The 26025-nt window shown below is 41.7% G+C and overlaps 1 protein-coding gene across 1 annotated transcript in view; it reads left to right on the forward strand.

The window, feature by feature from the left end:
* Positions 1-26025, forward strand: part of RPS6KA3 (ribosomal protein S6 kinase A3) — a 179149-nt gene that overhangs the window by 73666 nt on the left and 79458 nt on the right. Inside the window, exons 4-9 of the mRNA XM_058185843.1 lie at positions 10229-10310; positions 13729-13809; positions 16287-16366; positions 18813-18919; positions 23046-23083; positions 23247-23389. Coding sequence (XP_058041826.1) covers positions 10229-10310; positions 13729-13809; positions 16287-16366; positions 18813-18919; positions 23046-23083; positions 23247-23389 — 531 coding nt within the window. The remainder of the gene's footprint in view (positions 1-10228; positions 10311-13728; positions 13810-16286; positions 16367-18812; positions 18920-23045; positions 23084-23246; positions 23390-26025) is intronic.

Consider the following 26025-nt stretch of genomic DNA (forward strand, 5'->3'; position numbering starts at 1 on the left):
CTTTTTCCCTCCCCCCCACCTTTTCCCTTTACCCAAGCATCGTCTAGGTTTCTATTCTTCTAATTATCTTTATTGATTTTCAATCCTGCTACTTTTCCATATTCTTCTATTTGTTCTAGCAGTTTTGGCACTGTCTCTATTGGATCCTCCATAATAAACACCAAATCATCCGCAAATGCTTTCAGTTTATATTCTTCTTTTTTAATTTTCATTCCTTTTATATCCTTTTCCTGTTTCACTTTTCTATTTAAAGCCTCTAATGTCAATATAAATAATAATCGAGATAGAGGGCATCCTTGTCTTGTTCCTTTTCTAATATCTACTTTTCCTGTCATTTTACCATTGACTATCACCTCTGCCGATTGATCTTTATATATAGTTTTGATCATACTTATAAATCTATTCCCAAGGTCTATCATTTTTAACTCTATTGCCAATTCACATTGTCAAATGCCTTCTGTGCATCTGAAAACAGCAACGCTATTTGCTTCTCTGAGTGTGTTTCATAATATTCCAATGTATTTTATATAATTCATATATTCTCTCTAATTTGTCTTTTTGGTAAAAAACCATTTTGGTCCAAATGTATAAACTCATTTAAAAGTTTATTTAATCTTTCAGCCATAATTGATGCAAAAATTTTATAATCCGCATTTAATAGGGATATCGGTCTATATTTGCTGCAGATCTGCCTCTTCATTTGGTATCAAGGTTATATGCCTCCATCCATGAGTCCAGAATCTTAGCTTTAGGTAATAGTTCATTGAGTACTAGCAGCATCACATCGCATAATACATCTTGTAATGTTTTGTATACCTCTGCTGGTAATCCATCTGGACCTGGTGTCTTCCTATTCTTTTGTCTTTAATTCCCTCCATTAATTCCATCATTGATATTCTTTCTTCTAACATTTTTTAAAACTTTTCTGGAATTCTGGGTACTTCTACTTTTTCTAAATATTGTTCTATCTTTTCTTCTGCCACTGTCTCTTGTTGATACATTCCATTATACAGTAATATTTCTTAATTATTCTCTTCTTTTCCTCACTTTTATAACATACCCTTCCATCGTGGTCTATTAGAATAGAATAGAATAGAATAGAATAGAATAGAATAGAATAGAATAGAATAGAATAGAATAGAATAGAATTTTTATTGGTCAAGTGTGATTGGACACACAAGGAATTTGTCTTGGTGCATATGCTCTCACTATACATAAAAGAAAAGATACCTTTATCAAGGTACAACACTTACAACACTTAATGATAGTCATAGGGAACAAATTTAACACAATGATACAACACTTAATGATAGTCATAGGGTACAAATAAGCAATCAGGAAACAATCAATATCAATATAAATCATAAGGATACCAGCAACAAATTTACAGTCATACAGTCATAAGTGGAAGGAGATAGGTGATGGGAACGATGAGAAGATTAATAGTGCAGAATTTAGTAAATAGTTTGACAGTGTTGAGGGAATTTTTTGTTTAGCAGTGTGATGTCCTTTGGGGAAAAAACTGTTCTTGTGTCTAATTGTTCTGGTGTGCAGGGCTCTATAGCATTGTTTTGAGAGTAGGAGTTGAAACAGTTTATGTCCAGGATGTGAGGGATCTGTAAATATTTTCACGGCTCTCTTCTTGATTCGTGCAGTATACAGGTCTTCAATGGAAGGCAGGTTGGTAGCAATTATTTTTTCTGCAGTTCTAATTATTCTCTGAAGTCTGTGTCTGTCTTGTTGGGCTGCAGAACTAAACCAGACAATTATAGAGGTGCAAATGACAGACTCAGTAATTCCTCTGTAGAACTGGATCAGCAGCTCCTTGGGCAGTTTGAGCTTTCTGATTGACTTATTAATTTCGTTTCTTTCTCCTTTTTAATTTTATATGCTAATCATCATCCTGGTTTATTTGCATTTTTAAAGAAATTTTGCTTTGTAGATTTTATTTTATTTGCCAGCTCTTCATTTTCCATTAGGTTTATCTTATTGTCAGCCTCCGCATGCTATCTTGATTGTTTTATTTACTTAGTTAAGTGTTTAATTGTTTTATTACTGTTTATTGCTTAATTAACTGTTTTATTGCTATTTTAGTGTTAAGTATTAGGAATGGGATAATATTTCTTTAAGATTGCTTCGGCTGCCATACAAAAAGGGGGAGGAGGAATTCACACCCCAAGATGGGGGCTGACACTAACAACCTCTGCATACCAGACAAACAGAGGTCACCGGAAGAAGAACGCCACATGAAGTCTAAGAAGAAATGAATTTGACTAGATTTTTTTTTAATTTGAATTTATATCCCGCCCTTCTCCGAAGACTCAGGGCAGCTTACAATGTTAAGCAATAGCTGTCATCCCTTGTATATTATATACAAAGTCAACTTTTATTGCCCCCAACAATCTGGGTCCTCATTTTACCTACCTTATAAAGGATGGAAGGCTGAGTCAACCTTGGGCCTGGTGGGACTTGAACTTGCAGTAATTGCAAGCAGCTGTGTTAATAACAGACTTAGTTAGTCTGTTGAGCCACCAGATTGTTTGACCTTTGGAGGGAGGAGGGATTTATGAGGGATATGCTTGTGTACGTCATTCCTCTATTCAGATATTGCTTTCCTTTTATTGCATTCAGTTCGACTCAGAAAAAGTACCTTGCTCTAAACATATGGAGTCGGGGGTTTTCTTTCTTGGGTTTTGAACGGAGGCACATCTGACATTAATGTTTTTTCAAGACCATCAAATTTTTAATCTTTTTGTCATGGGGATCTTTCTGCAAATCCATCTTTAACCTCTTATATTCCTCCTCTAGTTTCTTTTGCATTTGCCTGTTTTGTTTATTTCATTTTCCTAAATATGTCATTGTAAACCCTCTAATATATGCTTTGCTAGTGTCCCAAACATTTTATAATGATGTATCTTTCTTATTCTCTTTTTAAAAAAGTTAATTCTTTTTCCACATATTGTTGAAAATTCTTTTCATTTAGTAATTTTTGATTTAATGTCCATCTCATTTTATTTCTTTCCCTTCCACATCATTGTTATTGGATTGTGGTCTGCCCATACATTTGTTTCAATATCAATCTTTTGTATTTTAGCTATTAATTCTGTTGACATCCACATCATGTCTATTCTTGACCACGACAAATGTGTATTTGAATAATATATGTATTGCTTTTCTTTTGGGTAACTTCGTCTCCAAGCATCTTGTAGACTTAATTCATCTATCATTGTGAAAAAAGTTTTTGGAAGTGTCTTTTTTAACTTCTTATTCAGTTTTGTGGATTTATAGTCCAGCTCATTATCTACTATCTACTATCGCATTAAAATCCCCTAATATACACATCTCTTCATATTCATATTCTATTAATTTTTTATGCAACTTCACATAGTATTCTTGATTGTCATTCAGGGCATATATTGCCACTAATAATGTTTTTTTAAAATTTATATTTATTTCAACCATTAATATCCTTCTTTCCTCATGTTGGACTGACATATCGAGAGTTGTTTTCCTTTCTGACTGCTATTTTCACCAATTTTCACTCTGGTTTTTTTTTTTTTTTGACTTGGACTCTTTACTGGACTTCTCTATTGGACTTTTGAGTGCTATTCACTATTTGTGTGTGTGCTAAGTCGCCACAGGCTGAAGCTTCGGCTCTGCCTGGGCTGGGGCCCTGCGGCTGTCGGTAAGCTCCTTTGAAATTAATCTGAGAGCGTTCTCCCTGTTTGATATTGGATCATTTAACTGTCAGGAACAGGGTGGTGGAGTCTAGAGCTCCCAAGGCGGCCGTGGACTGGCAAGTGGAGTTTCGCGCTCCCGCGGCCAGAAGACAGCTGGATTCAAGCTTTTAGGTTTTTGACAACTATTTCCTAGGCTGCCGCGGGCTGGCAAGTGGAGTTTCGCGCTCCCGCCACCGAAGCAAAGCCAGATTCAAGCCTTTCGGCTTTGACAGGTTTAATTGACGGTGGTTGAGTGGCAAGGGCTGCTTCCGCCTGGCGGCTTTTTTGCAGAGTTGCTTTGCACTCCCTTTCACTCTTCCGGCTTTGTCCTTGGTTTCAGAAAGCCCAGCTCATTGCCCAGCGGCCAAAATTGGCCAGAACTTGTCAGCGAAGCAAAGCTAGTGGATTGGAGCTTCGCGCTTCTTTCTCTCTGAATGAGTTCGCCATTTTAAATGGCTGCCTCTTTTGACCTTTTTTGTCATTTCACTGTGGCTGAGCTATTTGATAGGAGCGCTGAGCTCCGACCTGACAGTGGGCTTCCAGCTATTTGACAGGAGCGCTGAGCTCCGACCTGACAGCAGGCTTCCAAGAATTAAAAGTTTTTTTGGCTGTTTCCTTTCGCTGGAGTACTAATTTACATACTTCTCCTTGAGTTCTGGATGCAGACTTTCTCTTTATTGGGGCTTGACGCCTGCTGATAGGAGCGCTGAGCTCTAACCTGTTCAATCTTAAGGAATATTTCTTTTTCCTGCTTGCAGCTTCAAGGCTTTTGACTGTTGAGGGCTTCTTAGCCTCATCTCATTTCTGCAGATTGCCAATAGGCTTACCTGCTTGTTACTGTGCTCAAAATGCCTAAAGCCTTGCAAAAGTCTTGCAGAGCTGAGGAACCCGACTCTCCCAGAAGGGAGGAACCATCTAGGCAAGAGCGTGGCCCTTCACGTGCATCAACGGACCATGCACGTGGTGTTTCTCCTGCTGGTGCCCCACATTTGCATAAATCTGCATCAAAAGCAGTCAGCAGGCATGAGAAGCGCGTGATCTTGCCCTTTGCAAAATCTGTGACAAGGCAGTAGTCAAGTCTACTAGTCAAGTCTGCCCTACCATGCAGAGTCACGCGACGTCTGACTCACCCAGCACCATCTCTGTGGATCAAGTGTCTTTACACGGTGACCCTTTACCTATCTCTACAGTTAATTTCTGGGGCTCTCCAAGCTTGCCTTCTTGGCTGACAGCCCAGGGCGACAGTCTTGTGGAACCAGGACCCAGAACGCTAGGTTCCGACCCAGTTCCTCCACCCGCTATCCAATCTGGAGGTGTCAGTGCCCTTTCCTGACAACCTGCAGGCTATTATTGCTCAGCCCATTCAACAAGGGATCCAAGTGGATCTTTGCCAGTCTTCCAGGACAGCCTCTGACCGATCTGCGGTGTCCAACCGCCATCTTGAACATGAGGAGGAGGATGCTTGTTCATATGATGAAGCTGTTTCACCTGATCATTCTCTCGTCACCGAGCCCTCTATGTTGGAGGAGTTTGAGGGCCGTGAGTTGGAACTCTCCGATGAAGAAGGACTGGCACCTGACCAGCTGGCATTCTCAGACCTCTTTCCACCTAATCTTTTCAAGTCATTCCTCTTCAAGGCCATCCATCAAGGTGACTCAACTGCATGCACCAGCAGGCGAGGCCTCATCTCCACCATCGCAGGGACTGGCAGCATCTCCTTTTTCTGAGCCGGATCGGGCGGTGGACACTATCCCGGCTCCTCGTTTGTTCATGGACGTCATTAAGAGACAGTGGTCAACGCCAACCACAGCTCCACTTCAGTCATCTACGGATTGGCATCATTTCAATGTGGCCACTGATTTGGCCTCTTTGCTACAGTCACTTGGGGTTGATGCCCCCATCGTTGCATCCTTTGCAGGTTCTGCTATCCCTGGACAGCCTGAGGAGGCCTTACGACCTGATGATGTGGCGTACGGATCAATTGCTGCGAAGAGCACACCAAGGGGCTGCCTAGGCCATTCGGTCTGCGGCCATGGCTTCTTTTTTCAATCAAGCCACTCTGTCTCAAGAAGCTACAAGACAAGTTGACAATACTAGGATCCATCAGGACCTCAACAAGATTGTGGCAGCAATATAATTTTCGGCAGATGCCACATTACATTGTGCCAGATTTGCCTATCAGGCGATGTCTTCCACTGTTGCAGCATGCCGCCTACTCTGGCTTCGTAATTGGCAAGCGGACGCCCACCACAAGTGCCTGGCATCAACGCCCTTTGGTGGAGACAAGTTGTTCGGTGATGGTCTGGAGCTGCTGCTGATAGAGACCAAAGACAAACAAAAGATACTGCCTACGGCCCAACGTCAAGGGGAGTCCCGATTCCTTCCCTTTTCCCATCGCCCTTCCTCTTGGGGGTCAGACTGGAGAGCGGGTCCTTCCCATTTTCAGGGGTCATATGGTTCCAGGCAACAGGTCTTACAGGATAGGTCGGTCCACGGCAGACCGTATTTGACTGAACGGCCCTTTCGAGGGGGAGGAAGCTGTTCTATCCGATGACGCCGTTAACTGCCATGGTAGTTCTCTCATTGGCGGCAGATTGGTTCTTTATGCTGACCATTGGGACGAAACTACATCTGACTGCTGGGTCAGGGATATGGTAAGATCTGGTCTGTCCCTAGAATTTGTTTCTCCACCCCCACAATTTTTCATTCGCTGCCCGGTGTCTCGTGACACAAATAAGAGGATCCTCATGGATGCTGCAATTCGTCACCTTCTTCTCATAAATGCTGTTCAGAAGGTGCCAGAGGATCAACACGGGCTAGGGTTTTATTCTCTTCTATTTCTTGTCCCGAAATCCTCGGGGTGGTGGGGTGGTGGAGACCTATTCTTGTCCTTAAATGTTTGAACCAATACGTTGCTTATAGGAGGTTAAAAATGCAATCTTTACAATCTATTCTGGACAGCGTCAGGAAGGGCGACTTCCTCACTTTAATAGATATTACTGAGGCGTATTTACATGTTCCCATTCTTCCCGCTCATAGGCAGTTTTTGTGGTTTTTCTACAATGGGGTGCATTACCAGTATACCGCCTTGCCCTTTGGGCTGTCCTTGGCCCCGAGGTGCTTTAATAAAATTTTAGCTTCCTTAGTGGCCTCGCTCAGGTCCAGCGCAATTCGTCTCCAGTGCTATCTGGATGACATCCTCATTTTGTCAACCTCTGCTTAGGGGGCTCTTCGTGATTCACAGGCAACCTTGCAATGTCTGGCTGATCATGGGTTCACTGTCAATAGAGAAAAGAGTCAATTGACTCCTGTGACTCGTATCCTTCATTTAGGGGCAGTGATTGACTCGGTTGAAGGCAGAATTTATCTCTCCCAAGTATGTCAGGATAGTTTGTGGGAACTTGTATGCAAGGTGCAACGGTAGCGTAGGGTTTCCCTATCTCTACTCTCCCAACTCCTAGGTAAAATGATTTCCACCATTTCCATCACCCCTTGGGCCCGACTGCACACTAGGGACCTTCAATGGTTTCTTTTACCATTCCAGAGGGCAGACAGAGGATGTTCTTCAGCCAAGGTCTGTGTTCCCCTGGACAACCTCAGGACTCTCAACTGGTGGCGATCGCCGGCACTGACCAAGGGGGTTCTTTTCCACGCTCCTCCACTCTTAATGGTAATAACAGATGCCAGTCTCTCTGGCTGGTGAGCTCACTGCGAGTCAGACCTAGCTCAGGGCACGTGGACTGCCCAAGATCTACGACACAACATCAATTGGCTGGAGCTTCGTGCAGTGTATCTAGCCCTCCATCGTTTTCAAAGGTCAGTCTCAGGCGACACGTGTTAGTGCTCATAGACAACATTGCCACGAAGGTACACATAAATCGCCAAGTGGGCACTAGATCCCAAACCTTGATGCAGGAGGCCATGGGATTGGGTCTTTGGGCAGAGTGCCATCTTCTATTGCTAACGGTGCAGCATATTTCTGGGGCTGCCAATGTGCAGGCAAACTGGTTGAGTCGTCAAACTGTCGACCCCTCGGAGTGGCGTCTAAATCCTGCACTATTCCAGGCCCTGACAACGCGTTTTGGCGTTCCAACAGTGGACCTGTTTGCGACCCAGACAAATGCTCAACTCGCTCGCTTTTACACGTGGTTCCCATCTCCTCAAGCAGAGGGTGTCGATGCTATCCGCAGCCCGTGGCCAACAGGCCTCCTCTACGCCTTTCCTCCCATTCCTCTTCTGGAGAAGGTGGTACTCAAGATTGTGGACAAGCAGGCAAAGGTCATCCTTCTGGCACCTCATTGGCCATGGAGGGGTTGGTTCGCTGATTTTGTGTCACTGTCGATAGCTCCACCTTGGCAGATACCTCCGACCGTCGATTCTCTCAGCCAGGGGGCAGTGGTCCACCCGGATCCTCACTGGATTCAACTGACCGCCTGGTAGTTCAGCGCCACGCCTTGAGACGGGACAACATATGCCCGGGTGCCATCCGGACTATTCAGGCTTCTCATAGACCTTCCCTCAACGGATTTATTCTGCCACTTGGCGGGCATTTTGCTCTTGGAGCAGCTGTATTGGACTCCTACCTCTTCAGGCTTCGGTGTCACATGTCGTGAACTTCTTGCAGGCCAGTTTGGAACAGGGACTTTCCCCTAATACACTACAGAGGCATTTTAATTTGTCTAGTTTATTAAATATTCTTTTTCTTTTTATTGCTGAGTTTAGTCCATTTATATTTACTGATATTACTTTTACTTCTTCCATTTTTATTTGTTTGTTTGTTTGGTAGATCTAGTCGTTCTTATTTTTCTTTGTTCTCTTGCCTCTATCGCTCTTGCTCCCTCTTAATGCTTTGTCCTCTTGTTCCTTGGTTGTCTCTTTTAATTGTTCTTTTTTCTCTTCTTGGCAGCTTGCCCCTCCTTCTTCTCTCAATCTCTCTTCTTGATGTTCTATGAATTGTTGATAAAATAATTCTGCCTTTTCCATTGTATCCAATCTGTGTCTTTATTCTTGTAGGTTCACCAAAATTCCTTCTGGTACCAACCATCTAAAACCCACTCCTCTTAATCAAATGTTTCTTGTAGGTTCACCAAAATTCCTTCTGGTACCAACCATCTAAAACCCACTCCTCTTAATCAAATGTTTCGTCAAGAATTGGTATTCTTTTTTTAAGTCTCTTACCCTTCTTGGAACTTGTTTCCAATGCAGCTATCTCTCTACCTTTATATTTTATCGTCGTGTTCCTCATAAGCTGCAAAGTCTCTGTTCTCAACTTTTTTTGGTGAATCTGACATGTATTTCTCTGGGTAAATTATTTCTCATTGCATATCTTGTATGCACTCTGTAGATTTCACCTATCTCATTTATTATCTTTTCTGCACTCTCTTTCATGACTTACGCTAGTATTTCAGGATTTTTTTCTGATAGATTCTCTCTTTTTTCTTCCTCTGTATTTTGGAATCTTAGATAATAATCAGCCTTATCCATTTCCAACTGTATAATTGTCTTTTCCTGACTTTTGCCTGTAAATTGTAAATTTATAATCCATCTCCTCCACCTTTTTTCTGTTGATTCAGCTTTCTCTTCCACTGCTGTCAACCGTTGTTCTTTTCCCCCCATTTCTTTTACCTCTTTTACTTCTTCTTCCACTTTGTTTCTTTGTTCCTTAAAGTCTTCATCAATTGCTTGCAATATATTTTTTAATTCCATATTAATTTTCTCTTGTTGTATTGCGATATCTGCTGTTTTTTGCGCTGCGGCACTTGATGCTGTTGTTATTGACGGTGATGATAGATGTGATGTTAATTTCTTCATCTTGGTCTTTACTTTTAAACCACACAATTTGTAATCCAATTTGTAATCCAAATATTTCAATTATAATCCACATTTGCTTTCCTGACCACCACAATCTTCAGGTTCTTGTTACCTTAATCCATATACTTAGAAAACAATAGTTGCAGAAACCAAACAAAGATATTCCATGTGAAAGGGGGAAAAAAAGAAAAAACCACGATAAGAAACAAAAAACCCAACAAAACAACAAAAATGAAAAAAAAAATTACCAAGCCCCCCCAAAAGAAAGGCATCAAAAACCAACCAAAAAAAAAAAAAATCTAATTGGAAAGAGACAAAAATGAAAATGCCATAAATTGTGTACCAAATTGTTAAAAGGGCTGCTTTGTGCAGGTTGATGCAACTGCGTTGAAATCTATTCCCATCTATTTCTTCAAGTGATATACATATACAACTACATCATTTTTCCACTGAAGTTAAGTAGGTATAAATGCATATGTACATACTTTATAGACATCTAGGAGCAGCTTCTGATGCTGGAAATTCTTACATTTACTGTAAGGATTCAGAAGGGGGTAATTTGTTAATGCCCCATTCACTTTCACATTTTTTAAAGCTTTGCAGAGTCCTAGTTTTTATATTGTTGGCCAGTTCAACTGATTGTTACAATAACATTGTTGTGTTTGACATTAAAAAGGCTTTACTTATGCTTGCTACAGGTATTTCTTGTGAAAAAAATCTCAGGATCTGATGCCAAACAGCTGTATGCAATGAAAGTGCTTAAAAAGGCAACATTGAAAGGTAAATTATGCAACCTATAGATGTTTAAAAGAAAAAGTTACTATTTCATCATAGTTATCACTTTGAATGGTGACTGAGTGTATGAGGGAGTTGGTAAGTGAGGACTACCTGAATTCAGGAAGAAGTTAATGAAGGTTTGTTAATGATATACACATATTTGTATTTGTAATTCAGTGCTTTTGTGGAGAGATTAGACTAGTGATGGCCAATATATTTGAAGAACAATCCTGAAATTATTAAAGTGATGATAATAGCATTTAACAATAGCACTTAGACCAGGGGTGTCCAAAGTTTTTTTGGTGAGGGCCAAATACAGAAAAATAAGCAAAGGCCCGGGCCACACCATTGAACGGGGGGTGTGTGTGTGTAATTTTTTTCGTACCAGTTCTGTGGGCGTGGCTTATTTTGGGGTGTGGCTTGGTGGTCATGTGACTGGTGGGCGTGGCTAACTGCTCATGTGACTGAGTGGATGTGGCTATGGGCATAGAAACTACTCAGAGGGCTAAAAAAAGTAATTTTTGACCAGTCCTCACACTTATGACCATCCTCACATTTATGCCCATTGCAGCATTTTTAACAACCATATCACTCATTTCACAACTGCTTCTCTTCACCACGGTTACAAGATAGGGTGCAAAATGTAAAGATAGTTGTAGGTGTGAGGACCAGTCAAAAGTGTGAGGACAGGTCAAAAATAACTTTTTCAGCCCTCTGAGTAGTCCTTATGCACAAAATGCTGCAACAGGCATAAATGATGACCGGTCATAAGTGTGAGGACTGGTCAAAAGTGTGAGAACCTGTCAGAAATCACTTTTTTCAGCCGTCTGGGTAGTCCCTATGCACAGTTTAGGCTTAAGTATACTATATGTATGTGAGTTATATATATGTGCGTGTGTATCTCTATGTTTGTGTACGTGTGTGTTTGTGTTATGTTGATTTTTAATGTAATATTTTTAAATATAATTATTCAGAAAGGCATGCGGCTGGACAACAAACAGTATATAAGCCTAGTAAATTCATGTGTGGCCCGGGCCACACACAAGAGGTGACATATTGACACATGATTACTGTGTGTATTTCTAACAGAGATCAAGAACTCTGTGTAGGACCAAACACAGTCTGATGTAGTCTGATGCCAAACTACATCCTCAATTTGCTGTGTCTGAGTCAAGACGGGCTTTTACGTCCACCCTGTTGCAAGCTGCGGACGTTGTGTTTTACAGGAATATGAAATGGGGGGGGGTTACTTTCTGCAGTCACACAACCGCTTACCACGCAAAGACAATTTTGCCTGAGTTTTCCCGCTATCAGCCCTGTGTCAGCCTTACAAAAACCCATGTTCAGAGACCCTGGTGTGACCTCAGAAGGTGGCTTCTGTAGACCAAGAGTAAGAAGACACCTTCAGTGGCACCTCAATTGATCCAGTCACAAAATTGCACTACGGACTACTGTTTTATACTTTTTGATTATACTTTTCTTTGCAAATGTCAGCAAGGTGATTGATAAAGGAAGTAACGTACAATACTTTTTTTCTTGATTTTCTTGACCGCGCGCCCAAGTGGGTCTCTCCAGGCCGCTTTAGAGCGACCCTGGTCTGCGTGGGAAGGCGTCCCTGGCCACCTGGGCCACGTGACAGCTCCAGGCGGCAATCCGCGTCCCGTGTCATCTTTTTGCCTACGGGAAAACTTTTTTTCCTTGCTGCCTCTTGCGCGGCGCGTTCTTGACTGGCGGGGAAAAGCGGCGCGGGCTGCTCGCTGCCCACCCCCCTTCAGTCCCCCTCCCCCCCTCCCGCAAATCCTTTTGTTCTTCCACGCCGCGTCTCCCCAACTCCTTCCTTGCCTTGCTTAAGTCGCCTCGCTCGCGGAGGCTCCGACCCGCCTCCCTTCCTCCCTGCCGGCTCCCACCCACCCCCTCCGGACGAGGCTGCTCCCAGTCTTGGTCCTGCGGGCGTCCCTTCCTCCTCCTCCTCTGCCCCTTCCTCCAATTCCCCCGAAGTCTCCCAACTCCGCGCAGGGATGCCCGCGGCCGAACTCACAGGTCAGATGCGGCGGGCTGGTACTGCTGGCTCCGGCAGAGGATGGAGTACCCGCAAGCTTGGCCCATCTCTCCTCATCCTCTGCCCATCCGGCACCGGCGAAGGGCGAGGGGGCGGCCCACAGGAGGCAGGCGGGATGCCAGGTACTCAGCCGCGGCCGACACCGGCTCGCCTTCGCTGCTGCTTCGTGGCTAATGGTGCCGTTGGCAGCCGCTCCGGCTTTGCGCAGGGAGGGAGTTGCCAGGCTGTAACGGAGCCTAATGCGGGCGGCTGAAGCACGCCCGCCCGCCCGAGTGGGGTGGGGTGGGGGGCGGGTAGGTGGGTGGGTGGGGGCCGCGCCAGCCAGCCAGCCAGCGAGCATGTGGAGCCCGCGTGGGAACGCCAATCGCCCGCCCCACGCGCAGACCCGACCCAGGCCGAGCGGTTGTGTAAGGAGCTTGCGGGGTCCGGGGGTCCCGCACAGGGGAGTGGGGCCCCTGCCCTGACCTTGCCCTGCTTGGGGAAGGGGGGGCAGGGCTGGCCAGCGTGTTCAGGGGATGCTAACGGGGTTTTACAGAGTTGAGCTCAAGCGCCATGTGCGGGCCATATTCAATTATATTTTCAGAATTTGCTGCGGGCCAATAAAAACTGACCCGCGGGCTGCAGTTGGCCCGCGGGCCGTAGTTTGGACACCCCTGACTTAGACTTATATACCGCTTCACAGAGCTTTACAGACCTCTCTAAGCTGTTTACAGAGTCAGTATATTGCCCCCAACAATCTGGGTCCTCATTTTACTGACCTCGGAAGGATGGAAGTTTGAGTAAACCTTGAGCAGGTGAGGAATGAACTGCCAAACTACAGCCAGCAGTCAGAAGTAGTTTGCAGTACTGCATTCTAACCACTGCGCCACCATGGCTCATAATAATACTATTGCCTATGCCACAGCTTGTCTACTAGCTATCTGAAATACAGGTTGGCATCAGCAGACTTATCTTTTTTAGCTATTAAGTAGCATTTGATTGCGAGCCAATTTTGTGTAGTGCTTAAGACATTAGGCTAGAAATGGGAAGATTGTGACCTAATTCCCACTTTAGGCACAAAGTCAGCTGGGTGACCTTGGGTTTATCACTTTTTCTCAGTCCTAAGAAAGAGGCAGGGGCAAATCATTTCTGAAAAATCTTGCCAAGAAAACTGCAGGGACTTGTCCAGGCAGTTTCTAGGAATCATACATGATTGAGTGGAAGTGGGGGGAAAGTATTTGATTGGCTAACTGCCTAATTGCATTTATTACATTTTATATTACATTGCTTCTGGAAAGCATTTGGGCTGAGATAACTAGATATTCCAAAACAAAAAGTCCAAATTTACTTAGTAGCTATTAATTTGAACTAAATGTTTTATAGTTCGTGATCGTGTTCGGACAAAAATGGAACGTGACATCTTAGTAGAAGTTAACCATCCCTTTATTGTCAAGTTACATTATGGTAAGTTTAATACATTTTATAAATTTTATAAATCAATGGAATATGATTAGAATATCTGTGTGGTAGGCCAGGTAAAAAAATCCAGATACCTCTGAGATTTCAAGACTGCTAGCTTCAAGACTGTTGGAGGGTATAACAACATAATTTTGAAGCCCCAAAACAAGGTAAGGTTACTTTAAGTTTCTTCCTCATGCTTTCTTCAATTTTTGGACTGTGTAATATGTTGCCAAGTCCATCCTTAATGGTTCTTTCATACTTTCCCCAAGGTCAGGTCTATATAACCGCTATGTATAATGCTTCAAAAATATGTGTTTGGCTTAATAAAAATATTGACCCTGCCTAACCGTTAACAAATTGATTGACATTGAATGGTCTAGCAATAGAAGGAATTAGAAAATGTTTTTTTCTGACAGGAGAATTTCATGTGTGGAATTCTACCAATAAGTAGCCAGGACTGAGCTTTTAGAAATAAAACTTTAAAAGCTATTCAGTTTTTAGAATTGTTTTTATTATGACTTTCATGAGATTGCTTACTGTGTTTACTGTTGCTAGTTTTATGATTTGCATTTTTGCTTATCTTTTTTGTCTAAGATGATTAAGGAAATCATTCAGAAAGTTTGCTTCTTTTATTACGCCTCATTTTCCTTAAAACTCAAGTTTACCTAATATTGGAATTAGGGGGCAGCTGGGCTAAATAAACTGTCATTGCTCTTTTTGACAGGTTATAGAAATATTTTTTCCAGGGGGCATTGTCCTTCACTATACAAGATAAAACAGGAGCCAACAATTTTCAGGGCAGGGGCATAATTAAGTCAAAAAGTTGCTTTACACAACAAGACAGGTATAACAGAGGAGCAGTGGGAAGACAAAGTTTTAAAAGGTTGTGGATACAAAAGGGAACTGTACTGTCACACACTGACAGGGCCATCTTTTTGTTGTTGTTGTTACTTCATATTAATTCCAGTGAAGATTCTTATTTAATAATGCTGTGCTGTGTATCTGAAGGATTTTAGTCAAATCTGAACCTACCAGCCAAATTAAGCTGTGATGAGATGTGTAGATTTACTGTCAAGTCCTGGTTTAAGAAATCCAGCACCCTCCTTTCTGACAGGCAGAGCAGAGATTTCCTAAAATGAACTTCTGAGGCATTGTGTGCAAACGTTTATGAAACTGACGATATATTACAATGTATAGCTTAATTTAGAGCCTCAAGCTAGAAATCCAGAGACTAATTCTAGTCCCAATTAAGGCATGAAGCAGCTGAGTGATCTTGAGCTAGTCACTCACTCTTGATCCTTCCTTTCAGAAGCAAGACAGTGGCAAATCATTTCTGGCAATCTTACCAAGAAAACTGTAAGGACTTTCCCAGGCAGTCAGCAGGAGTCTCAAAACAAATATATCTTAGTTTAAATACATTCTGAAAGATATTGTATAGAGTCTCACTGAAATATTTCCCCTTTTTTTTCCAAGCATGGTAAAATATAGCATTATTGCATTCATACAAAATAACCATGCAAACCAATGTGACAGTAAAAATGTAGTATTAATACTGCCTGATATATAGTGATAATCAAAGTCTTGCCTCAATATTTTCCATTTACATGGAGATTAGTATATAACATTTTGCTATTTCCAAGATCTTTGTATGCCATCCCAATTCTTCATAATTTATCAATGCATAAAACCATGAAACAGAATAGACTCATAATATAGAGCAATCTTATTGTTTTTGCCAAGAACAGACCAACGTATTTCTTGCCAAAAATTAAATAATAAATTAAATAAATAATTAAATAATCTATGTATTTTCCACCAGATATCATTTGTTTCATAGAAGCATTTCTCTTTTATAAACATTCTTGCTGAGATTCAGCAACTTAGCTTGGAGACATTTTAATCAGCAAGATCTCTCATAAATAAATGTTTTAGCATTAACAAGCAAGGATTGTACATTTTTAGTGAATTTGAGCTATGAGGCATTGTTTTTATTATTTGAAAACCATAGCCCATGGTAAATGCTGGAGTTTAGCCACTGTATTTTAATACTTCCAAAGAAATTTAATGACCAAACATGTTGAAACAATAATTTTATAATATGAATAGTTCCTATGAAAAAGGATTCCCTCCAAGTTAGCTTTAAGGGCCATTATGCTTTTTACAGCCCTCCACTGCAGTGCAGTGAGGCAGTCCCTCACTATAGGCCTTCTTTAGTTCATAGTTCAGCCTTCTCTAGTGGGGTAATTTTCAGGAAGGATTGACAGGATGGTAGCAGCTTCAGTAGATGCAGTTAGTTACTTGAGTACAGTAGCAACTTTAACAAACAGCAGCAGTAGGCACTAAAGGTGATGGGTGCTAATGGTGGCATTGTTTTCTAGATATATCCTATGGAGTGGGAACATAAATAATTAAATAGTTCCTTTCTGTGGCTAGAGATACTGTATTACTTTACTGAAATAAATTGTTTGCTTTTCCCTCAGCTTTTCAAACAGAAGGGAAGTTATATCTTATTTTAGACTTTCTCAGAGGAGGCGATTTGTTTACACGCTTATCCAAAGAGGTAAGCAAGATTTATATTGTAATTATGACAGGAGTTTTTAAATAGAGCTTTAATTTTAAATATATAGCTTTAACTATGTAGGAATATTTTCTAAATCTTAATTTTTGTATGTATCATATAGCATTTCTCCTGCATTCTCTATACTTTGAAATAATTCTACTACCGTGTTTCCCCGAAAATAAGACATGTCCCAAAAATAAGGCAAAGCCTGATTTTTGGGGTGGGCCTAAACATATGCCCTCCCCCCAAAATAATCCCCCCTCTTTCTCTCTCTCTCTCTCTCTCTCACACACACACACACGCACATACAGGTCCCTCACCCCCCAATCCTCCCAAGGCAGCTACATCCCTGCAAACTCCTTTGCCCCCTGCCCCTTTCGCCACCCATGGCACGAGCGTAGACATCAAGCTCCTGCTCCTGTGCCATGGTGGCAGCCCGCCCGCTCTCTTCCTCGCACCCAGGCACCACATTCGCATAGCCTGCACTACCGAGCACCCATCACAGCAGCCCCAGCGCAAGCATCGTCACCCCGGGGCTTCCTTTGCAGGATGGCCACCGGTGGCCAAGCTCAGCCACAGGTGAGGAGCATTGGCCATGGCTGGGCCGGCCAAGCTGTTTCTGTTGGCACTACCCTCAGTGTGGCTGCCTGGCATCTCGCTGCCAGGTGCCTGGAAAGAGTAAACTGCACCTGTGGCCTTGCCGGCGGGCGCTCCACTCAATCAGCATTCGGACAATTGGAGCGGAGAGGAGCAGGGGGAAAGGGGAGGCCTCAAGCCACCGTCACCATAAAGTGGAAAGCACACTCCCAGAGCGGCCGCTGCCCTGGCTGGGGTTTGGAAGCCACAGAGGCAGATTTTGGAGGAGAGAAAGAAAAACTCCTGCTGCTTCTGCTTTTGGCTGCATGCAAGGAAAGCAGCAGAAATCTTTCTGACCCCCAAACTCTGCCTCTGTGGTTTCCAAACCCCAGCCAGGGCAGCGGCCGCTCTGGGAGTGTGCTTCCCACTCTATGGTGATGGTTGGAGCTGGAGCCTTCATGGAGAGCTGGCCCAGGCCGTGGCTTCTGCGCGAGGGCCAGCAGCATTGGCTATCTGCTCAAGGACCTTGTGCTCACCGGCTTTGCCCACATCGACATGGTGAGGCGGGGGGTGGGAACAGGCACTCATATGGCTTGGCGCCTTCGAGCCGCTTTTGTTCTACACACACACCCAGTGGGAGGGGAGGGGCTTGATGGTGGTGTGCAAAGGAAGTCTCTCTCTGCCGGACTCCTGGCTGTGAGTGCGCAGGCTGCCTGGGCCTCCTGCACCCCCAAAATAACAAGACCCCCCCCCCGATAATAAAACCAAGCCCTTATTTCAGGGTTCAAAACAAAATAAGATCCTGTCCAAAGTTCAGGAAAGGTGTGTAGGGCGGGCAGCGGCTTGCTTGAGGGTCTCCCCACGCGGTCGCATGCTCCCGGCTGAGCCACAGCCAAGGCATCATGAGAGTGGGAGGAGGAGGAGGAGAGTGCAGGAGCGAAGCCGCCCTGTACCTGCCTTTGTGCCACATTTGCATGTAAGGCAGCCTTTGCTTGCAGCCGCTTCGGGCTGGAGTTCGCATCTTCTGTGCTCGGCCAAAGAGCTGCCAGGGGTGGGGGATGAAATGGCAAGCCAATGGCCAGAGCATTAGTGCAGGAGAGAAGCTGTGGCCTGTTAAGACCCTCCTAAGTGAGCAGCCTCCCACCCCACGTGCACCTTTGCTGCGCTTTAGCGCTCGCTTGAGGAAGGTCTCCCCGTGCATGTGCATGCTCCTGGCTCAGACACAGCCTGCCAGGGCATCATGAGAGGATGAGGGAGGAGGAGAATGGCCGCCCAAAGGGAGGGGAGGAGATACAGACACACACACAGAAAGGGAAAGAGAGAGAGAGAGACATAGAGACACACACAGAGTGATACACAGAGAGGGGGTTGAGAGAGAGACATAGAGAGACACTTACAGAGTGATACATAGAGAGGGGTGAGAGAGGGGAAGAGAGGGGGAGAGAGAGATACAGAGGGAGAGAGACCCATGGCGGGGGGGAGAGATAGAATGGTTTGTGGCTGGGTAGATGTGGCTAGGGGATCATGTGATTGGGTGGAAGTGAGTGACATCAAGTTGGCCACGCCCACCCGGGTTTTATGGCTCCAGTGGGATTTTTTTCTGTGGGAAACAGGCCCAAGTGGCTCTTTGAATAAGGTTACCGACCCCTGTTCTGGGCAATTCACATACCTTTCTCAAGGTGCATTGCCTTGGTGCCTCTGGTACAAACTTCTCTGGTCTTCATCACCTGTCGTTCCCCCCTCCCTATTTCTCATCACATACACAAAATCATATTGCACATTTGTACACCCTTCCTCCCCCTCACCTTCAGCCTTTGATGGTAGGACCTGACAATACCTTAGTTATGAAAATGCGTATTTTTCTTTGTAGGTCATGTTCACAGAAGATGATGTCAAATTTTATTTGGCTGAATTAGCACTCGCTTTAGACCATTTGCATAGTCTTGGGATAATATACAGAGATCTAAAACCAGAAAAGTAAGTTATTTCAAATTGGATTCAAGTAGCTGTGTCCACGGAATTATGGTCATGGCAAAAGTTTTTTTATGTCATAAATATCTGCCCTTTTCTATGTATATAGAAATACTAGAGGGGAATAACATATAGCATAACACTCAGCAGTTCAGCATTCAATACCATCATTCCAGACATTCTTCTAACTAAGCTAAACCAGCTACAGGTACCGGAACAGACTTGTAAGTGGATCACAAGCTTCCTAACAAACAGGAAGCAGCAGGTGAAGCTAAGCAAGATCACATCAAATACCTGTACAGTTAGCACAAGGGCCCCCCAAGGCTGTGTGCTCTCCCCACTTCTCTTCTCTCTGTATACCAATGACTGCATCTCCAACGATCCATCTGTTAAGCTACTGAAGTTTGCAGATGACACAACAGTGATTGGTTTCATTCGAGACAATGACGAATTTGCATATAGATGAGAGGTCGAACGACTAGCCTTGTGGTGCGACCAAAACAATCTGGAACTGAACACACTCAAAACCGTAGAAATGGTGGTAGACTTTAGGAGAAACCCTTCCATACTTCCACCTCTCACAATACTAGACAACACAGTATCAACAGTAGAAACCTTCAAATTTCTAGGTTCTATCATATCGCAAGATCTAAAATGGACAGCTAACATCAAAAACATCATCAAAAAAGGACAACAAAGAATGTTCTTTCTGCGCCAACTCAGTAAGCTCAAACTGCCCAAGGAGCTGATGATTCAGTTCTACAGAGGAATTATTGAGTCTGTCATTTGCACCTCTATAACTGTCTGGTTCGGTTCTGCAACCCAACAAGAAAGACACAGACTTCAGAGGATAATTAGAACTGCAGAAAAAATAATTGCTACCAACCTGCCTTCCATTGAGGACCTGTATACTGCACGAATCAAGAAGAGGGCCGTGAAAATATTTACAGATTTCTCGCATCCAGGACATAAACTGTTTCAACTCCTACCCTCAAAACGACGCTATAGAGCACTGCACAACAGAACAACTAGACACAAGAACAGTTTTTTCCCGAAGGCCATCACTCTGCTAAACAAATAATTCCCTCAACACTGTCAAACTATTGACTTCCGGGTGGCTCCGCTTCGTTAATGGCGATCTATTTCAGACCGCCAGTTCTGTGTGATTCTGTAGAGCCCCTTAGACAGCGTTAATCTGCTGTCAAGCGGCTTGAAAATGTCTTCCCTCGGGCAAAGAAGGAGAGGTGAGCATTCGGGCTGAAGTAGAGCCCCCAGGAAAGCCCCAGGAAGTTTTCTGGTGGCTTGATGGGAACGCTCCTTCTATAGCCTGAAAAAAAGCTCCGGAATCCGGAACACTTCTGCCAAATGGCGGAACAAAACGCAGCGCCCATCTCCGCGACTGAAATGGATTACTGAAGTACTGCTAACGCGGAGAGAGCTGAAACAGGAGCTTTGGCATTTGATTGTAAGAAGATTTTAACTCCCTGACAGAGAATGTATTCATAGTCAAGATTGGAGATGATGAAAGTAAATGGTGCTTTGTGTATTGAAAGTAAATGGCGTTTTGTGTATTGGAAGTGAAAGCTAAGGAAATGCTTATTATAATTGCTGGCGTGGAACCTTTAAGAAGAATATAACAAGATATTTTTTTAAATGGAATTTTTTTTTGGTCTCTTTTTTTTAATCTTTTTATTACTGTGTATAAGAAGAAAAGCTTACTGAATTTTTCTTTTTTCTTTTTCTTTTTTTCTTTTTCTTCTTGGTATTACTTAGTTTAAAAATGGCTTTCAAGCAAAGAGATTTAACCACTTCTAAAATACTGGAAATTTCTTCAGTTCAGATACGGAAATTAAAAGAAGATATTAAAGAAGGTTTAAGGAATTTTTTACAGGAGCTTATGGAGGCTCATCTTTCAGAAATAGATCAAAAATTTAATGAAATGGAGAAATACTGGATTTTAAAGATATGGTGGAAGAGCAGAGGAAGGAGATGAAAAAATTAAAGGAATCAATTACCCCATTATTGCTATCTAGTATTCAGACAGAGGAAAGACTAGAAGAACTTAACCAAATTAATTTAGATTTGCAAAGGAAAATAGATGAAGTTCAAATTAATTTGAATTTAGAAAATAAAATAGATGATATTCAGGTTAACGTAGATAGGGCAGATGAAGAAGGGGTTATATTACAATATAAATTAATGGAATATGCTATAAGGGTGAGGGGATTAAAAGAATGTAGGGAGGAAAATTTGAAAGAGATTTTTATATAGGCCTTTGCTCAGATAGATGGAGTGGAACCAGAAGATTTTGAAGTTAATATTGAAAAAAATTCTTGTGTTAATTCTTGGTTGACAAGGCAGAAGTGTTTACCGAGAGATGTGGAAGGGGAGTTGAGGTTTTAAGGAGTGACTATGGATTATGATTTGTGTTATATTTTAATTTTTGACTGTTAGTTTTATATCCTGTATTCGGTTCTGGGAAGTCCTGGGGGGTGGGGGGAGGGAGGGGGAGGGGGAGGGGGGGGATGACGGTAGAAAATGGATTGATGGTTAATGTACAGAGATGTTTGAAGATGTATAATTAATGTAAGATCGAGCTGCCTGGCTACCATTTCAGAATGATGGGAAGGAAGGAAGTAGAAGAGAGAAGGAGGTAGGAAAGAGAAGAGGAGGAAGAGGAAAGGAAGGAAGAGGGATAGAAGAGGGAGAAAAAAGGAGTAGGGAGGAAGGAGGAGAGGATGTAGATAAGAGAAGGGGAGGATGGTCGTAGAATGTAGAAGAAGGTAGAGAAGGGAAGAGAGTTAAAGGAAGGGGGTGGTGACCGGGCAGGTCCGATTAATTGTATATGATGGTACACTAAATAGGTAATTGGATATGAATGTTAAAATAAAACTTTTTTATAAAAAAAAACCTGTCAAACTATTTACTAAATCTGCACTACTATTAATTTTCTCATAGTTCCCATCACCAATCTCTTTCCACTTATAACTGTATGACTGTAACTTTGTTGCTGGCAATCCATATGATTTATATTGATATATTGACCATCAATTGTGTTGTAAATGTTGTACCTTGATGAACGTATCTTTTCTTTTATGTACAATGAGAGCATATGCACCAAGACAAATTCCTTGTGTGTCCAATCACACTTGGCCAATAAAAATTCTATTCTATTCTATTCTATTCTACTTCCATCTTTCTAATAAAAGAAGCAAACACTTGCAGATGCCCATGGCTACATTTATACATTTGATAAATTTATGTATTTATTGTAGAGGCTTATTTATTTATTTTATTTATTCGATTTTTATACCGCCCTTCTCCCGAAGGACTCAGGGCGGTGTACAGCCAAATAAAAAGCGCAGTATATAAATTAAAACAAGACTAAAACAAACATATTACAAAATGGCCAAAAATTTAAAACATTTAAAACATTTAAAATAGTTTAAAAAACCCTAAAAATATAAATAACCCCATAGGGCCATTCCTATCTAAACAGGTGTGATGGCTCAGCGGTTAAAGACACTGAGCTTGTCAGTTGAAAAGCTGACAGCTTGGGTTCAATACCTGAGCGTCAAACAATGGGGTGAGCTCCAGCGGTGGGTTTCACATATTTTTGCCACCGGTTCATGGTGTATGCGCGCCTTCCGCACATGCGCCCGGCCCCGAAAATGTGGCTAAATAGGACAGCATTATGCTAGGGTGGGTGGGTGGCCCACCCGCAGTTGCCGCTACCGGTTCGGCTGAACCAGTCCGAACCGGCTGAATACCATCTGTGGTGATCTGCCATTACTTGCCCCAGTCTAGCAATCCTGCCAATCTAACAGTTTGAAAACATGCAAATACAAGTAGATAAATAGGTACCACTTTGGTGAAAAGGTAACAGCATTCCCTGCCCCTCGGCTTATGATCATACTGGCTTTCTGACCACTAAAGTTCTTCAGACAATGCTAGCTTACTCAGTTAAGAAACGGAGATGAGCACCACTCCCTAGAGTCAAACACAACTGGATTGGGGAAACCTTTATCAGTAGAAAAGTAACCCTGTTATTACATTTAATACTGTTTATAGCTTTCTTTAATTGTTACTAATAAAATTCATATAACAATTTAAAACTTTATTTTATTTATAGCATACTACTTGATGAAGAAGGACATATTAAATTAACAGGTATGTAAGGCAAAATTTACTTTCTATGAATGATTTGTAGCACCTTGTTTTTTGCGTGATAAAACAGAATGTTCGCAAAATACATGCACTTAAAAATAGCCTATTAAAAACTAAATAATTTTCTGGTTAGAAATATGTATACAAATGTTTTTTCTTCTCCCAGATTTTGGCTTAAGCAAAGAATCTATTGATCATGAGAAAAAGGCGTACTCCTTTTGTGGAACCGTGGAATACATGGCCCCAGAAGTAGTTAATCGGCGAGGTCATACACAGAGTGCAGACTGGTGGTCATTTGGTGTGTTAATGGTAAGTTTGCATGGGATAATAAAGTCTATGGATCTTTGATACTCAGCACCATGCTTTTAATAAAAGAAGAGAAGGAACTTCATTTTAACCATATGTGACTGTCAAATATAAACCCACCTAATTAATTTATTCTGAACATACGTATATATATATATATATATATATATATATGAGGGATATAAATTGACAGTGTAAATAATTTAGTTCTTTATTTCACTGGTTAGCAGTTTGCAGGTCAGTATAAATTTGGCACTATTTTTATTATTTCATAAATACCTCTAGGATGAATTGAATCCTGTCAATTTACATCTATGGGTTGAATTAGGACAAATGGAAATGATTTATATCTAAAGAGAATTATAGTAATAGTATTATAAAAATGATATTTTTCAAATTTGTTTTGTCCATAATCAATTCTAAGCAAATTACTTTTGGATTTTCATTTAGGATTTTTAAAATATGCTAATGCAATATTTTTCACTATAAATTGGCTTAAATAACAAATATATGTAGATTTTGAACTGTGTTTAAAGTACAAGCTGTTAACATGGTCAACGTTACTTATGTATTACAAAAAAAATAAATAAAGAAGTGTTAACTTTTACAAGAAACATAATTATGCAGTTTTTGAAAGAAAAGGGATTTTAACATGTTTTTAATTTGACTAGAATGTTACACTTTAGTGTATTTCTGTCACAAGTATATTAAAACATATGATTAGCATGGAGTAAATATTTCGTAACAAAATTAAATGGTTCAAGTACAGGATTTTTTAAACTTCTCAGAGAAATAATTTCAAATATCCAACTATACTTAATTTTAGTTTTTAGTTTTTGGTAGTCAGTATACAATACCTCCTAAATTTAAAATAATTTGAGATATCACCTAGGAATCATACAAAGTTATAAGCATTGTTTTAAAGAACTTTCTAGAGGAGAAAAAAGAATAATTTCAATTTCCAAAAAATTAATAGCCAAATTAATTTTGATTACTTTTGGTATGTATATTATTCATAAACCATTGTATTAAATATTTAAATTTCTTAAATATAAAAGCAGAAAAGAAAATACAAATATGTTTTGGAACTGTTTCATTAAAATAGAAATATGCCCAATAATTTTGAATTTCAAATATATCAACTCTCAAAGCACATTTTAGTCTCACCATATGTGTTCTTATATTAGAACAGTCTGTTATCAAAAATTGTCCAACCTCCCTTTCAAGGTTGGTCAACTTCCAATAAAATTAGAATATAATTTTTGAGCTCAGAATATTTTGCTCTTAAAATGTATTGCAATGTTATCTGTTTTTATTTTGCAATTTTAAAGGTAGAATGGAATTGAAAATCTATACTTTAAAAAAATCTAGGGAAATAAAATTATGTATTTGAGCAGGGGTGAAATGCTCCCAGTTCGCACCGGCTCCCCCTATTAGGTAGCTATGGCAGCTGCTGGTTCCGAGGACCGGTAGCAAAAATCCCTGGCCCCGCCCCCCTGCCTCTGCTGAGCCGCATCATCAGCAGAGGTTTTTTTTTTTACTTTTAAAAGTTTTTCTTCAGCTGAAACATGCCTTTAAAAGTAAAAAAAAAAACCCTCTTTGAGCAGAGATCAAAACCCTTTAAAAGTTTTTTTTAAAAAAAACCTCTTCAGCCAAAGTGGGGAAAAAAAGAAAAAAAACCCAGGATTTAAAAGCCTCCTCTGGCGATCCCAGAGGAGTTTCCTGATCCTTACAGGCTTTTAAACTCACTTTTAACAGCCCCCACTTACAAGAGCCCCCACCCATGCCCAGCCAATTCCCCCTCCTCACTTACCTATAATTACTGCTCCTTTCCGGCTGGCATGTAGTTTTTCACTCTAACTACATAAACACACAAAATCTCAGAAAGCTGTATGTGGCATTTTGTGTGTGTGTGTGTGAGAGAGAGAGAGGTGTGTGTGTGTGTAAAGTGTGAAAGTTGGTTTTTGAGCTTTTTGTGGCTGTGTGAAGTGTGAAGTGCAGCTGCTTTTACATTGTGTGTGAGTCAGTTGTGTTGTGTTGTGTTGTGTGTGTGTAAAGTGTGAAAGTTAGTTTTTGATACCTCTTACTGTTTTTTATACTTTGTGTCAAGGTTCCAGAAAAACCTCTTCTGCAATAAAAAAACTCAGAAGCCTGAGTTTTTGTTTATTATTTTTATTATTTATTATTGGCCACACCCACCCAGTCATCTGACCACCAAGCCACGCCCACCAATTAAGCCACGCCCACAGAACCGGTAGGGGAAATTTTTAGATTTCACCCCTGTATTTGAGGTATAGCAATAGCACTTAGAGTTATATACCGCTTTACAGTGCTTTACAGCCGTCTCTAAGCAGTCTACAGAGTCAGCATATTGCCCGCAACAATTTGGGTCCTCATTTTATCTAATTTGGAAGGATGGAAGGCTGAGTCAACCTTGTGAGATTCGATCTGCCAAACCTCTGGCAGCCGGCAGTCAGCAGAAGTAGCCTACAGTACTGCACTCTAACCACTGAACCATCATGGCTCTTAATATAAACATATTGGGACTTCCTGTGGCTCCGCTGGTTGTTGAGGACGGTCTTTTTAGACCGCCAGCCCTGGATCGCATAGAGCCGCTAAGAGCGCGAAAAGCAGCTGTC

Source organism: Ahaetulla prasina, chromosome 5 (genome assembly GCF_028640845.1).
Source record: "Ahaetulla prasina isolate Xishuangbanna chromosome 5, ASM2864084v1, whole genome shotgun sequence".
NCBI lineage: Eukaryota > Metazoa > Chordata > Lepidosauria > Squamata > Colubridae > Ahaetulla > Ahaetulla prasina.